This window comes from Carassius carassius, chromosome 17 (genome assembly GCF_963082965.1).
Source record: "Carassius carassius chromosome 17, fCarCar2.1, whole genome shotgun sequence".
In the NCBI taxonomy this organism is placed as follows: domain Eukaryota; kingdom Metazoa; phylum Chordata; class Actinopteri; order Cypriniformes; family Cyprinidae; genus Carassius; species Carassius carassius.
Window position 1 is genome coordinate 16362983 of NC_081771.1, and position 19190 is coordinate 16382172.

General features: G+C 36.1%; 1 protein-coding gene across 14 annotated transcripts in view; it reads right to left on the reverse strand.

Annotated features, from left to right (window-relative positions):
* Window positions 1-18163, reverse strand: part of LOC132161222 (tumor protein 63-like) — a 42869-nt gene extending 24706 nt beyond the window's left edge. For 3 of the 14 annotated variants that reach the window (XR_009438110.1, XR_009438111.1, XM_059571136.1), the window contains exons 1-3: window positions 17958-18162; window positions 8791-8931; window positions 8263-8392 (exon numbers count right to left, since the gene is read on the reverse strand). Coding sequence is in view for 12 of the 14 variants with exons in the window: in XM_059571136.1 (XP_059427119.1) it covers window positions 8263-8392; window positions 8791-8931; window positions 17958-18010 (324 nt within the window). In the remaining 2 variants the exon portion in view is untranslated. Of the gene's footprint in view, window positions 1-8262; window positions 8393-8790; window positions 8932-17957 lie in introns of all 14 variants that reach the window. The other 11 variants (XM_059571121.1, XM_059571122.1, XM_059571123.1 and 8 more) reach the window with 11 other exon arrangements.
* Window positions 18164-19190: the final 1027 nt, after the last annotated feature.

Genomic DNA, 19190 nt, shown 5'->3' on the forward strand with positions numbered 1-19190 from the left:
AGCTCAAATAACTAATGTGATTTTATGCACTACATAAATAGCAAGGTGACCAGTCATGAAATTTGTTAAAGTGTTACTCTACGCTATACATCTCTTTTATGATATTTGCCTGTAAATAATCAGATACTCCATCAATTGATTCAAAACCATCTTTACAAACTTTTAAATCAAGTCTACCAACCAAATGTGCTAAATTTGGTCCGTTTGCCAGACTGACTTAAAACTGTTCACTTATGTATTCCTAAGGTTGGCAGTCCTGTCCCCATGTACAGTAGTCTCATGCCACTTAATGCACTGCAATATTAATGCACTATGAGTCACTTTTACAGTACATGGCACTAAACAAGCATAAAAACACATTTAAACTATTACCACCTATAGAACACCTAGAAATGCTTCAAAATACTTCAAAACAGTAGCTCACACCCTCCTGGGGGTAGCTGTTATTCAGAGCACTTTTGATGGGGGGTAATTACAGTTAGCTAAACAAACTTCTAATTACATTAGAAAAACACTGAATGCAAACAACAATAGGGGGTTAAGGCCCTCACTGCAGTATCACTGAAATCACTGTTAACTCAGCCAAGGTGTTGAGATTAATTTAGCTGACTGCAGTGGAACTCTTGCAAAAGTCAGAAATAATTTTAAAAGACCAGAGCTAAATATTCCATGTTTACTTACAAAATGCAATTCATTATATGTTGTTTCTATTAATTATAGAAAGTTATCATGGGAAATAAGAAAACCTGCTAACTACAGTATTAAATATCCTGGAAGCAAAGCTGTAGAGCTCCATAAATCTGTAAGAATCCATGTTACACCTACATACACCATTTAAAAGTTTCAAGTCAGTATGATTTTTAAAAATACTTTTATTCCGCAAGTGTGCATTCAATTTAACAAAAAGTGACAGTACACAATTTACAAAATATTTATAACATTTTACAATGTTAGAAAATGGCTATTTCGAATAAATATGATCTTTTGAACTTCATTTAAAGAATTCTGAAAAATGTACAACAACAAAAAAAAAAAAACAATTTTTTTCAACAATGCTAATGGATGTTTTAAATCAAATCAAATAAAAATGTATTCATAGAGCACTTTTTTTAAAACAAAAATTGTTTGTTCAAGCATACTCAAAATAAATTAAAAGAATTACACACAGCAAAAAATAACAGATATTAAAAATAACAAAATGCATAAAACATCATACTTAGTTAAATGCCAGAGTATAAAATTAAGTTTTAAGACTGGATTTAAAAACAGCAAGTGTCTGGGCCTGCCTGACATACAGGGGCAAGTTATTCCAAAGGTTTGGACCTGTGATAGCAAAAGCCTGGTCACCCCTGCTTTTCAGCCTTATTCGAGTTACAAACAAGAGTAAACGGTCAGCTGACCTAAGTGCGCTTGATAGATCATGCGGTTGTTTTAAATCAGAAATGTAACTTGATGTCAGTCCATTTAAAGACATTAAACTAAAACCTTAAAATCAATTCTAAAACAAACAGGAATCCAATGAAGAGAAGCCAGTATGGGTATAATTTGTTCAGGCTTGCGTGCCTGTTCACAGACAAGCAGCAGCATTTTGTACCATCTGTAAATGTTTGTGGGAGGCCTTTTTCTTCATTGAACTTTAAAAAAAAATTGAAGCCATCCAGGACTCCAAACTCCTCAAGACAGACCAACAGTGGTGCTATAGAGTTTGCATCTTTCTGTTTCAAAGGGAGATAAAGTTGGGTGTTGTCTGCATAACAATGAAATGAGATGCCGTATTTCCCTAACAGAAGTAAAAATAATGAAAATAACATAGTTCCAAGAATGGAACCCTGAGGGACACCACACGAGAGAGATGCAGAGGATGACACAAAATCCCCAATGCGGACCAAGAAACATCTGTGAGACAAATAAGATCTAAACCACTCCAGCACATTTCCTCTAACTCCAACACAATGCTCCAACCGATGAAATCAGGATGTTATGGTCTACAGTGAATGCAGCCGTAAGATCCAGGAGCATGAGGACAACATAATCACCTGAGTCAGTAGCTAGTAACAGGTCATTAAAAACTTTCAACAGAGCTGTGTCTGTGCTGTGGAGTGATTTAAAACCAGACTGAAACACTTCCTGCAAACCATGTTGACTTAAAAAGGATTGCAATTGAGTAAAAACGTTTTATACATATATATATATATATATATATATATATATATATATTTTTTTTTTTTTTTTTTTTTAAGTTTTACACATCTCAAGAGAGGACTCCAAACAAGTTGACTGAGGAGTATTCAAAGCAGCATTAATAGTACTGAAAGGAATACGAGGCTTGTGTGAGCTGTTAGAAATAATATCTGATAAATACTTAGACTTTTCAGTTTTAACAGTCTTTTGATATTTGTGCAAACCTTCCTTTAAAATATCGTAAGACAGCTGTAGCCTTTTTTTTCCACCTGCGTTCAGCTCTCCTACTCTCTTGTTTTACAGCACGAGTGGTGTCATTCAGACAAGGTTCAACTTTTGGTTTAAGACGAGTAACCCTAAATGGAGCAACTACTTCTAAAATGTTATGGCATGTAGAATCAAATAGTAGAGTTAACTCCTCTGTACTTAAACAAGAAGAGTTTCTTAAGCACCAATAAATAAATAAAAACAAATTTTGTACTTAATGGACTTTAATTGAGCAGAAGTAGTGCTGAAGTCCAACTAAAGATAAACCGAAGTATATTTGATTTTATATTTAAAGTGGAACTATTGCAAGTATACTTTAGGTACACTTTAAATATCTTGCATTTAAAGAACAATATTATTCCGTTTTATCAGTAGTGACAATAAAACACATTTTAGGCTTAAAATTAAGAAATGTGCATTGTGCATAAGTAATAATAATTTTTTATATCAGTAAGCAATGTGTCTATAAATGTTAATAAATTTGAAACATACTTATTATGAAATAAATGTAATTTAAATTATTATTTATTGGAAAATGGAAAATTTATTGGAAGTGTTTTTTCTTTTTTTTTTTTTTACCACAGACATCATTGCTGTTTGTACTCTATTTCTGATCAAATAACTGCAGACTTGGTAAAGGCTTCTTCAGTTTTCTTGAAATTCTATATATTTGTCTGCACTTTTATTATTCCTATAATCTAATTATAATCTAGATTGTTTGTACTGTCTGCATGTTTTATTAACAGATGTTAATATGTCAAACATTATGAAAGTATTTATTGCACTGACTTGTAAGGCTACTCCTGGTCAAGAAGTTATTTATGTGGCCCATGGGGGTCAGAGGTGACAGAATTAAGGGAGAGCCTCAGGTGACAATAGTCAAGGTGCACAAAGGGCTGGACCCCTAAACCTGACCCAACTAACAATCACAAATTATACCACAGACTAGAGTCAGAAGTAGTAAGCGCCTAAAACGATTTTGCTTTAGGGAGGCATGACCATTCATAAAACAGGAATATGTAGATTAGATCATTAGATCAAATGGCTGACTGTTCTGGTTATCAACTGTATATGAAATCGCATGCATTTCAAAGACTCTTGGATTCTCTGAGGCTTTAAATTTAGATAATGATGTGGCCTTTTGTATAATTTATTGATTTTTTTTTTCCTATCCACTTGGTCCTATCCCAAAAAGCAAACTTCCCAAACACCCTATCCTATCAATCTGAATAAAGATTCTACTCGTCAAATCAACTCCTGTGTGTGTGTGATAAATATATATTCATTCACACATGTAAAACAATTAGGCTAAATTAGGCAACTGCTGTTAGGCAATAAACAGGCTCTGCATAAAGGTGGTGAACCCGACTGAAGCTTCCCGGTGGCTCAGACAAAGGATGCTGTACTTAGATCTATATGGACACTTAAGGGACTGTTTGGGCTTATAACTCTAGGATTAGAGAGGTCTCATGTGTCAGGTGGCTAGTGTTTTGAGTAACACCTGTTCAAGAAACTCTGCATCACCCCTTTAATAGAGGAGTAAGAAATAAAGAGGGGTAAGAGGTATCTTTTTTTGTTGTTGTTTTATATATATTTGTTTATGGCTAGTGTTTTAAGTGACAACTGTTCAAGAAATGGAGCAGGAGTGTGAAATAAAAAAAAATATTTACATAAAGATATTTTGCTGGTTACATGTTCCAACAAATCATTCCCAATGGATTTGTGGTACTTATATTGCAAAATAAATTATTATAAAGTAATAATAATAATAATAATAATAATGATGATGATTTTTCTATTCAATGGATTTACTTTTGAAAATGCAACTATGTGGGAATCTACTTTAACTGAGTTCACTAGCTGATGGGTGATAGTGCTATAGTTCAGGATAATAAGCCGTTTGTGATGTCAAAGACTAAACACCTGTGGACATCAGAGAGCAAAAGTCAACACCTCTACTCTGAAATTTAGAATTGTTTTACAGCATAATTGGCACAAATCCTCACTATCCTGTTTTGATCCATTTGATTCTTCGAGGGATGGTTACGTTCTGTTATTAGTTAAAAGTTATTCGTTTCAAATCAATATGATGTCTGACCTCAATAAATGGTATCCTTTTAGCTGCTCACAGACATTTTTCAAGAAAAAAAAAGAAAAAAGCCAACTCCTACACAATCGTTCCACAATGCAGAGCCTTTCAAACAAACCAGGTCAAAGGTAACTGCTGAATTTCTTCTTTTAGTGTTGTCTTTCTATGGAGTTGTATAGTTCTTACAAATACGTAACATGTCCTAATGTTTTGATGTATATTTGTTTAAGAGAAAACTGTGTAAAAGGAAGAGAGTGGAGGAAAGGAAAGAGACGGAAGAGAGAGAGAGAGAGATAGAAAGAGAAAGAGAGAAGAGAGGTAAATGTTTACATGGATTAGTCTGTACTGTTTCATTTCGCTTGAGGCAAACTGGTGGGGTGAAGAGTCAGCAGTGATTTAGCATTCGTGATTTAAACTGAGGAATTAAATCTCAAATCAAGAGTCGAACAGAACTGCATTTAATTCAAATATTTATTTAAGAAAACATTTTTAAGTGGTTTTGGTGATTTGAACTGAACATTTATCAGCACTATGAAAACATTGACATTTACACATAAAAATAAATATATAATTTATTATTTTATAAAAAAAATTAAATAAATGGGGAGCAATTTAAGAAAATTTGATTAAATCACGCAAACATTTAAATAATTAAAAAGAAATGTTAAGGATGAAAAATAAGATGAACAGTAGCTACAGGATAGATGGAGGTAAGGAAGCACGCCTTAATTATGTGTTCCTGCCTAATGCTGAGTCAGGCTCTACTTGAAAAGAACACTGCAAATGACTAATCAAGGGCTAGGGCACAACACAGCCTAAACAAACCATTGCCTCACCACCTTCAATTTATTCAAGGAACATATGTTGAATTCTTGCTGCTCAGCAACACCCAGAGCCAAAAATTTACTTAATGCAGAGCCATTTTCTCTCACCAATCTGTCAGTACCTATTTATAACCGAAACGGTTTGCAAAAGATAGAATCGTTGTGTCACTTTATTTAGGTTGAAATTGGTTTTGATGGGAGAAAAAAAAAGCAGCACTGTGCATTGTGGAAAAGTGTGAGTGATACAACTAAAAGCCGTCAAGCTTAAATCCACCTCTGTCTGGAGTGTTTATATAAGTTGGTGTCACCCACACAAAAGTATTTAAGGCTGTATATATACAAACAAAACACCACACCACACACTTTTATGTACCCCTGGTTGAGCATCACTACTTTAGACGAGGCTACGCCAGGCCAAATGTCTTTTGAAATTAAATAACAAAATGTGGAACAATAAATACATCTGTGATTTCACCACATTTAGCTGCTGCATCTCACCATGTTATCAGCTGAGCAGTTTGATGTCAGGACACAAGCTTTCCTCTGTCAAATTCCTCTATTCTACCTGACTCCACACCTCTCTTTCTCCTCCCCCATCCCCGATCTCAAACAGACAGAAAAGGACGCGAGCCTCAGTCAGTCACAGCAGCAGGTGCTGCTCTAAATTGTTGCCCTGCAGCTACAGAGAAAGCACACCTACCCAAGAAAGAGCGATTTCAGATTAAAACACAACACCCCTGCACAATACAAACACAGAGGACCCTGAGGGCACCAAACAGCGCACATCATCCAATAGGTAATGAAGCCGGCATATCCTTTTCTTTTGGTGAAGAAGTTCACCAAAAACTCTTAAGCTGGTTATTAGGAGACAGTTAAGCGAAAAGGAAGAATCTGTCTCAGTATTTTTTGTACATTTAATAAGTCCAATATTGCTTGGACCCCAACATTCTTCAAAATTTCTATAGAAGAAAGATGGTCCTACAGGTTTGGAATGACATGAGGGTGAGTAAAAAGACAATTTTTTACTATTAGGTGAACTATTCCTTTAATGGGATGTCAACTATACCCATTGCTGTCTAAAAGTTTGTTCCTCAAAATTTAAGGAGCGTCTTTGCGGCAAACGATTGTCAGGTTGCCACAGTTTTTCTAGGTTTTTGATCAACATGAATGCGAGCTGGCAAGAGACGGTGTGTTAGCGTGCCAGTGTTAGCACACCACACCCGATCTTTACTGGGTGGAAGATGGGGGCGGGTGGTGTTGTATGGGGGGGCATTAATCACCAGATCAAGAGAAAAGATAATCCCTCAGGGTCAGAGAAGGAAAGCATTGCTCAGTCTCTCCCTTTTTTTCCCCATCTTTACTACCGGACAACTGCATTCCTCTGCTGGGAGGGGAGCCACAACCACCTAATTCTCCTGCGCACCCAGAACAGACAAGGCCTCAGCCTCAGCTACGGGTCATACATTTAATCTCAAACTTTACCTCGCTCTTCTGTTATGTATAAACACAATGTTAGAACTACACGTGTTAATAGAATCTGCCCAAGGGATACACAGATTTTGCACGACCTACATCAAATTTATGAATTAACAGTTGTTAAACGTTGTTACAGATCACAAGATCACAACTAGAAACAAATCTTGTCCGGAGTATAGAAGGGGAAAATGCTAACTTACACCAAAGAAGAAACTGTCTGATGTGTAGTATTGTTGTAAATCCCCATCTTCATAATTCATTGATCCACTTCAGTCCTGTAGATTTTTAGGCTCAGCCAAAAAAATAATTTTTCTTACATGACACAATGCTACAGCTGAAGCCCTTCAAACAGAACGTTCCATTATACCAAAACAAGGCTACCGTCATCAGGACTTTATATATAGCGTGTTCATCTGAACCTGGACCTTTTGACTTTGTTGCCACCAAAACTATCCAGAATGACCAGGGAAAACCCACAAACACCCCCAATAAACAGTAACACCCCCGCATACAAGTGCAAGGTAACTGTTTTTCCTGGGGCTTACCACTAAATTTCCCACTACTGAAATTATTCACTTAAGTGAACACAGTAAACAAAACCAAGTTTCAGAAGTGATAAAATAATTGTGGTACTCTACTTACGAATTTCGTACACATTGAAAAATGTCTGACTGCTGTTCAAACATGTTTAGACAAACTAAAATTAAAAGGCACTAAAACAATTTGACAAAAATATAACAGCGATTCAAAGGGTTATTATTGTATTGAAAACTGAATTATCTACTGCTACCATCAAAAAAACAGCCCATCTGAGACCATTCAGTAGGAGGTTTTAGAAAAATCCCCATGTACATTTGCTTTAAACTTTGTGGGGGATTTTGACAGAATTCAACAATTAAATGCTTGAGCACTGTAAGTAATAGGAAAACAAGCGACGTTTTGAGAAGATTAAATATTCTGTATTAATAGCTTTCATTCATTTTTAAATAACTTAGCTGTTTGTAGTTTTATGCTATGTGAATTTACAGTAATGGTAAATTTATAAAACAGTCTAGAGGGCTATTTATATGTGTACATTTATATGTATTCACAGGCATCACTATTACTTTACATAGGAGGTATACATACTTGGGAGATAATTTGAGTCAATAACCAGTTATCAACAATCTGCTTTGTTTCCTTTTAACAAATAGAAACCTACCTAAACTGAATATTTAAAGAGGATTTATTCATTCAAGAGAGTCAGAACTTGCATTTTGCATAATCTGCCATCTTGAAACGTGCCAAGAGAAGGGTTCCACAGTAAATCTTCAGATCTTAATGCACTGCAATATGCAAACTTGTTATTGCACTTTGGTGCAGTTTTTAAATGTGAAAATGTGTGAAAAGCTTTACGGGATGTGTTTAGTGAAATTAAGTACTCACTGTTAGGGGCTCCTCAGACCCACGCATCGTGATGCAGTCCATACTAATCTGTATGGTATTGGATGCTGATCCAACTGCAGAGCCCTCAGAAAAGTTGAGCTCGATAGGCTGCATTGAATGTAGCGCAGACCTAAAACAGAAACCAATAAAATGATTGAAAATAGTTTTGTTTCCTTTAATTATTTACACTTGCATATTTTTACTCTTAAGAAGATAAAGTAAAATGCATTAATTAAAACTTTTGTTAAATAAAATCCAATAAGTGGGTGACTGCTTATAAACTAATAAATGGTGTTTAAACCATTTTTATACTTAAGTTGATAATAAATATCACAATTACAAAGTAACAGCAAGTAATAAATTGAATTAACATGAAAGTAGAAATTCTGAAGTTGTATATTCTTATAAGACACACGTCAATAATTTACTAGTTTTTTATTTTTATTTTATTTGTACTTTCCAGTTTATTGCTTTTATTTAAATATTTATTCAAATATGAGTGAATTTGTAAGGTACTTCATAACTCACTGGTCCAGCATCTCTAGCAGCTGGTTGATGACATCTTGTCCGAGGATATCTGTACCCTGAGAACCCTGGCCTTGTGACATGGAGGCCAGGAAAGAACCTTCAGCCCACGAGAGACAGGCTGCTGCTGCTGGCTCTCTCAGTCTAAAGAGATGGAAAGAAAATTTTTTAGTCAGTAATTCTGCCTAGTGTATCAGGGCACAATTTCTATGTAAAATGTTTCTCAAGTGAAGAAAAACAATTAACAGTATTTTGATAAATTTCCAAAATTGCAGGTATTCTATTGGAAACCTATTAAATGATCGAAAGAAAGTATGGGTGTTGCTTTTGCCATGCAAAATCTTTACTTCAAGGGTTTTGGAGGGTGTTGTGGGTGGTTTCCAGGGCGTTAAAATACAGTTGGTATGGTTTTCTGAATGGTTTCTAAGGGTGTTGCCAGGTTTTTTTAATAAATTTTAGATGGTAGCTCCCGGTAGTTACTTTTTGGCTGAGTTATTTTAGCATCACTGAGATACTATTATAGTTTTTATTAATATTTCAAAATCATTTTTATATGATCAATTTTCATTTTTATTTTAGTAACTTGTGATTTAGTCTTTTTTTTTGTAAATTGTTATTTCTATAAATACTGTCAAAATATCTATTTGTTTTTATTTCAAGTTTAGTTATTTTGTGCAATCAAGTTACACTAAAAAAAACTGAGAAATGCTTAGCAACTAGCTGAAATAAAATATGTTTAGTTATTTTAGTTAACATTTTTTTCAAGTAATAGAAATGTTTTAAATAGTTTTAGTCAATAACATTGCTTACTGGCTCTGAATCTAACCCCACCTGTATACTTTTGTCACTAGACATTTACAGCTCCTTTAAGACCAAAAAAAAAAAGAAAGAATAAAGAAGATTCACAAGCTGCACAATTTGAAAAATCATCAATAGCTTTCACACCAGTGGTGTAGGAGTTACGAAAAAACCCTCATCCTAACTATGAGAAACAAAAACAGTGATGTGAGTTGCAATACTGTTAATTATAGTAACAAAAGACTTGAACTCCAATTTCATTTAGTAAACTGATACAGTATTCATTACCACGTTAATGGTGGAAAGAAGGCACTGCACCCATTCGGAATGTAAAAACACAACCCATTCTTAACTGCCTCTCCCCCACAAAAGCAATGCTCTGTGCCTGTCTAACGTAACACCAATAACCAGTGTTAACATGATATTTAGGGGCAGAAGAGAGAATAAGACTGTCAGTAAAATCACGATCACCCTCTCCATCTGAAATATGACACCAAGCCAGAGCCCAGCGTCTCGTTCTTCCTGCTGAGGAGCAGCACACGCTGACGACCAAGTAGAGCGGAATTCCCCCTCACTGTCTATATGATAGCAACACCACCGCTATGCAGCATTTGGAATGTGTGTGGCTGAACTGGGCTTGGCTGTGGATGGGGTTGAAGGTAGTAAATGTATGTATGTGTGTGTGAGCATCTGTGAGTTGGGGTGTCAACCCATAATCTAACGTTGGCACTCGGGTGTGGGGCCGGAATTCCCCTACATTCTGTGAGGTGGAGAGATATTAATATACTAAGCTATGTAGGCATGCCTAATAAATGCTGAATGCTTTAAGGTCGAAGGATGTCAGATTACTGTATCCTAGACAAATACACAAAGCAACACTAGTCTTTGATATCACTGTAAAATGACACTTCCATTCCAGCCTTTGAAGATAAAATTTAGTTTACAGTATTTAAAGGGAAGGTTCACCCCCAAAAAATTTAATTACACTGTCAGTTGATCCAAACATGTATGAGTTTTTTTTTTCTTTCTTTTGTTCAACATAAGACCTGAAGAATATGGGTAACCAGTTGCTGATCTCCATTGACTTCCATAGTACAGTGAAAAAAAAAAAGGAAAAAAAAGTAAGTCAACTTGGAACAACTTTAGGTTAAGTAAATGATTACAGAATTTTTCATGAACTATCCCTTTAAGAATATATATATATATATATATATATTTTACATTAATTTGATGAGTTAAAATTTTTAGTTAAAGGGGCTGTTTACCTAAAAATAAAAATTCTGTTATCGTCATAGACAGTAAAAGAAATGGACACAGCGACCCCAGTGGATTCAACGGAGACAAGTGAAGTCAATTAGATGCACGCACTTCCTGAGGGTCAGAGTAGCAGACTCAAACTGAGTTTGCTGACGTAGATGTTATGTGAGCAACCTGTCTGACAATTGTAAGTCTTCTAATAGGTGTGCCAAGAGAAATCTGAATCACCCACCGAATCTTGCAGAGACGGCGAACGTGAACAGGAGCACATTTTTATGGACTCTCTATGGGCTTCTCCCTTGACTTCATGCCTCCATGTCCTCCCGATTGCCTCATAGACAGTAAAAGATTGCCTGCGAGCTTCTCCTCCTGTACATACGGTAATTTCTCTACTGTGCTACAGAGAGTCGCAGGTTATGACGCAATCGTTAGCCTATTTTTACAAAAACTGCTTCTACGGGGCCATAACATAAGATACAAGGTAATGGAGCCTTCTATATATTTTTGTGTTTCTTTAGAAATAATTAATGGACAAATGGAGTCTTTAAATGCCTCAGATGTAATCAACACTAATCAATGGCGGCGCCCGGGGAAGCTTCAATAAAATATGAAACCCTGCCCCCCCCTGGTTATCGTTTACTTAGCCTCACGTCATTCCAATCCAGTATGAGTCCATTTCATCTGTTCAGCACAAAATAAATTATTTTTAAGAACGTAGATATCAATGGAAATGTATGGGGAAAAATACTAAGGAAGTCAATGGCTACCGTCAACCGTTTATGCTCTTTTACAAAGTCTTGATTTTATTTTGGAGGTGTACTAGAACATGTTTTATGCTTAGTGGTTAAAAAAATTCATTATTTTCACATAATGCGATGTGATTGGTTAGCTGTCCCAGTGTGTTGTGATTGGCGAACAGCGACGTGTTTCAGTACTGTCCTGCCCCTTGCCATAGCAGTAAGTTCCGTCTACCCTGATATCAATATTACCATACCAATTTGTTTCAGAGAAAAATAAACAAGAACCTTTGCACGCATGGATATTGCAAGAAATATTAGAGTGGTAACTAGGGTTGGCATGGTCCATCGCCGATGGCTAATAGAGATCACGTTGTTGAGCCGGCATCGTGTTCCCCCCTCCCCCCTCCTAATATGTGTATATGGAACACAAACCCCTAGGGAATAAATACGACATGGGAGAAAAATATGTATTTAATTCTTCTCTCTCAGTTATACCATTGGGTAATTATATAAATTGCGGCCATCTGGGAACCTTTTATACATGGCATTGAAACTGCTTTTGAGTTCACGATTGCTTTTTAGTTTCACTTTCACTTTCGAGATTCGCAATCGTGCAATCGATAAGTGCAACGGTAATATGTGTTATGTTTATTTTAAAAAATCAGAAATTCAAAAGGTAATGTAAATACTGTATGCATTACTGTTAATTTTTATAGTTATTTATGAATTACTTACTACAAAACATGAAGTACTTCTTCCTTGTAGTCTGGTCTGATACACTCAATATTCTTACCACATGTACCCTCCCCCATCTCCCAACCATTCTGTAGGCGTGAATTATTTTTAAATTAAATCATGATATCCTAATGGTTTTGTGATATCACAAAACCCGGAAAACAACACTGTAGTCCAAATGAGCCGTTCGTTGTAGTTCTTGTAAAGGGATTTTTTGAAAACTAAATATTTTCCCTTGGAGTGGACTTTGAGATTTGTAACTTTGCAGATCTTTTTATGCCCAAACATACACACTGACTAAAATTAAAAAATTGAAAAAAGCATAATAGGACCCCTTTAAATAACTTTTGTGTTCAGCAGAAGAAAGAGACTCACACAGGTTTGGATGGACATCAGTTTGAGCAATTAACAGACATTCATTTTGGTTTGAACTCTCTCTTTCTCCTAAGGAACACAGTTCAAGCTTTTTTATGTACAATATAAATAGGGAATCAGTTGGGGGCAATGGGTTTTAACTAAACCTCTTTTGTGAGGAAGACAGAAATGCACGCAGGCTTGGAATTATAAGAGTCAAATTTGTAAACAGAATTTACATTTTTGGGTGAACTATCCCTTTAAGGGGTGAAATGCACGTTCAATTTTTACAATGTAATCAAACCAATTAAAAATACGCCCATTTTATTAAAGGAAGAAAATGGGAGGTGCAAAAAAAGCATTTGGAATTCACCTTCGATACCATGAAAAATTCCTCTGTTTTCCATTTTCTTTCCATGGGTTCCTCGAACAGCTCTTCAGAAGAAAAGAAAGGTATATACTCTTTTTGTCTTTGTTTAGCTGAAGAGGTGTGGCACAAAGTGAATGCTAGAGTTGAATTACTGGGACAACGATGTGCTGCCAGGCCTGTCACTGCGGATAAAAGCTTTTTCAACTCTAATGTTTACTTTAAGTCTCACAGATATTGTCATTTGGCACACTGGAAGACGCACAAATGCCAAGCCCAATGCATCAATTGTCATGGTGTGTCCACGGGTCCATACCTCAGCATTCCTACCTTCCATTGTAAGATACAAATCTAAACCCCACTGCATTTTACACTGTGAACATGAACAGTCTGAGGGGCTTTTAAGGGAGTTAGTAAATACAAAATAAAAGCTGGGGCCTAATTTACTGACAGCTATTCATTTAGTTGTATTAATGAATTAGTCACCCATTATAAGTACAATCAAAAAGAATGGCGCTATGAAGAACAGTCAGTACTTGTTTATTGGATCTCATTTTTATAAAATGGGTGGGATCTTGCACAGATAAACAGAACTGGGTATAACATTGACATGATTTTGCTACTTTTTTAGGTTTTGCCATTTTTGCATGATTTTTATAAAAATAATTTATAGATGTTACAAAGTTATAAGCATCATAAGTCGATGCATCTGGAAATAAAAAAAAGGGATGTATATTTTACTGTTAAGAAAAAGTAATCTTGCTATTAATTTTTCCATGCATAAATCAATTGTGTTACCACAAACAAACAGCATCACTCCATCACATGTAGATAATATTTTTCTATTTGTATCTAAAAAACAGGCAGCTGACATTTTATGACTCTCCAAGGACAAAGGTTTTAGTAAAAAATCTTTACTGCTCTACTCAAGAAGAAAAAGTAATCTACATCTTGTATGGCCTGAGGATGAGTCAATTATCTGCAAATTTGACATTTTTGAGTGAACTATCCCTTTAATTCTAGTTGGGATTATGGAAACTAACATTTTAATTACATAATAGCATCATTTTAATTTAAATAAAGCCCTTTAAACAACTCAAGAAACAACGGTCAATAAACCAGAGGAAGCAACTTAAGCAAAGTCTTTATGTCACAGGGGTATGCCATCTATATCACATACAGAGGGTAAAATAAGTATTGAGCACATCACCATTTTTCTCAGTAAATATATTTCTAAAGGTGCAGTAGACATGACATTTTTACCAGATTTCAGTAACAACATACTAAGAAAACAATACAAATAATTTCAGAAATTAAGTTCTGTCTAATAAAATGGAATGACCCAGGGAAAATGTATTGAACACGCTTACTGAAATGTATTTATTACTTTGTACAAAAGCCTTTGTTGGTAATAACAGCTTCAAGACATCAGTATGCTTAGATGTAGCTTTTGCTATCACACTCAACAAAACCACAAAACAAGATACTACTTCTCTTATGTCAGCAAATGTATAGTGGCTAATAACTTACACAAGGTTCAGCAGCCCTCTGTATAGGGATTACATGTCTCCCTCTCTCATTGATATGTTATTGCATTTAATATTGTCAACATTACAGGTTGGTGAGGGCATGACGACTATATAAGTCTCCAGCAGGTGCTGAGTGGCTGCTGTCTCAGGTCACACATGGTTCAGATCCCTGACTGAGGACAGAGAGCTGGATTGAGAGCCCTGGTGTCATGACATCATCATCATCATCATCATCATCATCAAACCTGTGCCAGGGGACTCATCCAATTAAAGTCGAGTGAGGATGCAAACCCGGCAAAAGGTCAAAAAACGAAGGACGAGTGGATGCTAGACAACAAATAGAAATACAATATAGTTTACAGAGATTTTCAGCCAAGATTGACATCATGGTCCCAGAAAAGGTGAAGCACCCATGCGTGAAAATATCCAGTTTTGATTTACACCCACAGATATGACAGGTGAAGTTTATGGGCAGATTTCTGACCCATCATCAGCTAAAGTTGGAATGACCATTTCACTTAAACATCTAGATCATTTATGTTCACTTATTAAATGGATCAAACATAATAGCAATCATAAAGCCTGATAAAACAAATAGTGCAACCTGATAATGAGCAATTTTAGAGTCATACAGCAAAGGAACACTGTCATTCTCTGTCAAATACCTAAAGCCTAACCATGCTCAGATTTCCTCTGAATTCTGCTTTAACACTGTTGCTGCCACATCTGTCATTATCTCAAATCAGTCAACACATCCCCCAATTTAGCCAAGAAATTCAGCTTCTTTTCCTCATAGTGGGTAATAAAAAAAAGGAAGACAAAAGAGAAAACCGGCTTAGCTTCATTGTTTGATTCCTATAAAAATGGCATAAACTTCTTGGAGACAAGAGTCAACTGTAGTTTTTCATTGTGGATATGTTTAGGGTGGGCTTCATCTCTAATGGTAGCTTCTTTGGAAGCTGTGGGTGGGTGTCTGGTTACTGGGGGAGTTATGCATTCTGCCTGAGGGAGAGGCTGTACTGCGTCCACTTAAACACAGACCAGGCCCCTCGCAGACAGCACGGGGTCAAAAGTCGCAGCTTAACAGGGCTGCCCATTGTCTCCTGACAGGTTGGGCACATCCAGCGATGAAAATGCAATCAAAACAAACAGAGCTCTGCAATCTGGGGAGACAAGTGAGAGGGGCTTCTCCACTATCTTCATTAATCAGAGGCTTCCCTCATCCCTCAAACCCGGGGCTGCAGGATGGACATGGTGGCTCAGACAAAAGAATGGTGGCCCCCAGGATTTCATCTCCATTTAGTCACATGCTTTCACTGTGAATGGCCCCAATTTCTGTTAAATGTGGCTGAACTGTCCAAAAGTTATACAATTTCATATGGACGTATTTCACTCTGCGCTCGTTATTTAATCATTTTTAAAAGTATAAAAAACAAATGTCTGCATGGCAATAAAGAAGAGTCATGTATTAGTTATTTTTAATGTTAGATATATTTGATTTTTAAAATATAATAAATAACTGTCTGTAATCACTGTTGGTTGTAAGAAATACACAATCAGCTTTGATCAAATAGCATTATTAATGAGATAGGTAAATATGTGAAGTATGCTTTTTCCTAACAGAACAGATGTAGTACACGCATATCAGAGTAAACAGGTGTGTGACAATATGATTTAACTGCTTGGATATTAAATATTACTCAATTACAAAACCTACACAGCATTTTTAACCATTTTATTATCTTTCTTTCCAAGAGGGTTTAACTTTTTGAGAATTTGACTTTAAAAGAAACGTGTGTTCATTTTATTTAGATTTTATTTTTACTGTTTACACATCTGTTTCTCCTGTTTTGTGGTTAGATCTACTGATAATAGCTGGATCAGTCACAAAAACAACAGTCTCTGCAGGTATACCCACATGTGCTCATAGGCTAAGACTTAACAACATTGAGATAAGTGAGGCTGCTTGATGTCAAAAATCAATGTATTGTGGTAACAATAAGATTTGACATCAATTTCAAATGTTTTCTCTGTTTTGTTGGTTTAAAACTTTACATTAGAATAGTTTTTGTGAATATTATTCTTCAGTAACATAGTTATTCTTGCCTCAGCTGTTAAAACCACACTATAGCATTCAGGAAAGGGTGAAAAAAAAAAAGTTGTTAGGGCAAATTCAGCTTATACTTAAGCCATCACATGTTTTAAATTGGATATTTACTCAATTTATTAAATACATTTTTGCTTTCCAATTGTCATATAAAAAGGAACTTTATATTTGCATTGTTTGCATAACAATATTTAAGATAAAAATCTAGCAGATACTGTGTAAGTGCAGGTTTCTTTGGGACCACTTTCCTTATATAATTAGACAACATGCCCCATAAATGAACATCTTATTTATAAATTCTTTTTTTTTTTAATTGAACAACCTTTAGGGTTGAAAAGTTTAATATATATTAAATGAGACTTGATATTACATGCCTACACAGAAAGTGACAACTAGCACCATTTTTTATTTAGTTTTTTGTTTTTAACTGAAATTTACATGCATTATAGATTAGCAATAGTTTTACATTTAAGTACAATTAAACCATATATTTCTGAGAATTTTACAGACCTGAATCAGACATGAACAAGCATTCATTTTTCCCATCTTAACCTGTGACTACTGTCAAGATACCACATTACATAAAGGCCACATGCCACACAGTTGTGTTTTTCATTTTATATAACCTATTTTACCATTATTAGTTGATAGATTAAATCTTCAGAGCTGCTAAGGAAAGCTGGTATTTAAAAATGCATGTAGTGTATGAAACTGCTATTTCAATTGCCTTTTTAAAGAGGTGCCAATACTCCATTGAAATGGAATACCACATTAGAACATCATTAACGATACAAGCATGAAAATTGAATCCCTAGCTATTAATACAGCTTTATTTAGATTTGAACTCTGTTCAGATCCACAAAAACAAATGTCCAGTAGCAAGCGCATGAAGAGCTAACAAACAAGCAGGCTGAGGATCAAATAGGACAGTTCACCTTAAAATGCACAAAATACTTTCTTTGTCGCCATAAGAACACCACACCTATAAATATCATAGCCAGGCAGCAGCTGGAGAACCAGACACGACTGTTAGCACCTCCAGCATGTCTCAGTCCAGACGGTAACACTTTAATGAGGAGAATAAGAACAAACACACTGTTCTGGACCATAGAAACAGACAGGCATTGCATTGCAATATGTGCTCATATCTATTTACAAATGAAGCAACTTAAATAAAACCACATGAATCATGTGTGCATGCCCAAGTAAGTGGTCAAGATAAGCCTAGTGACCTTACAAATGGCTCTTCAGAACTGGCCAACAAACTGTAACTCCTGTCTTACCGTTGAAAGGCTCGCTCTGGGCAGAACTGTACTGCTGCATAAGGAGAGGTCATACTGCCAGACTGGGGTCTTTACTGAGGTCGTCAAGGTTATCGGCAAGTGGCCCAAGCACATGTATTACAGCAGATCTGGAGATACAAATAAATGAAAAACAAACAAAAAAAGAAACCGTGAGGCAGTTTAAAGTGCTAGAAGGTCAAGTGCCCAGGAGTGAATCAAGTGTGGAGGATGTTTTAATTTTGGTTTAATCTTTCTACAGCCCACAAGCAAAGGGGTGGCGTCAATGCCAACATGCTGACCAATCCCTGACAACAACTGGACATGGTATCATACCCCTACAGTTGCTAGGATATAGATATTAAGCAACAACCCCCACCCTTTCCATTTCTAGTCCATGTCCCCAGCGATGTCTGTCTAAGCACTAACCTGAAAAGCACATTCCACCGTCCATTCGCTGGCTAAAATTTCTATCCAGAATCCCAGAAGGTTTCAGCTATGTGTGGTGATTGCATCACACCAGCCACTAAGTTCTATTTTAACCCGACCAGGTGAAAAAGATGTCACATCTAATAGCCCTCAGTGACTATGATGGCTTCCTGGTCTGTCAATAAGGCTGAAACCCTGTGTTAGAAGTTTATCGCCTTGTGTCCCTTCATCCGCTAATATGCAGAGCAAACACCTGTGACAAGACTGACTAATCTTAATTGGCGGATTCCTGCTGTTATAAAACCGACAAATGGATGTTCTTCTCTTGATGTCAACTTGTTGCTTGCTAGCTACCAATAGGGCAAATTAAATTAAACTGCTGCACTATCCTTTAGTGTTCACTAGACACAACATAATGTATGATGGGATTCCAAAAATAAAGGCATCAATACATTGCACAGAAATTACTGAAAATCATCTCACTTCATTCACGCCTTCTGATGGTATCGTCCAGAGGCTGTAAACTTAGAGGTGTTTCGCGTTTTTTAGGGGTTGAATTGCAGATGAATCAGAGGTTTAAAATAAAGGGGAGGTCACAGAGGGGAGAAGAATAATAAATAGATGCTGGGTATCCAGGGAACACGATCTGGTGTGCAGGACTTTTGTACCTTTAAAGAGACCTTCAGTCAAGTGTCATCCTTCATCTGTCTTATGCCACCACCCATAATGCTCCATAAAGGGACACTTTATAATAGGGTCACTGCTGAGTTCAAGACATGGATGTTTACATGCACTTGTGCATTAATT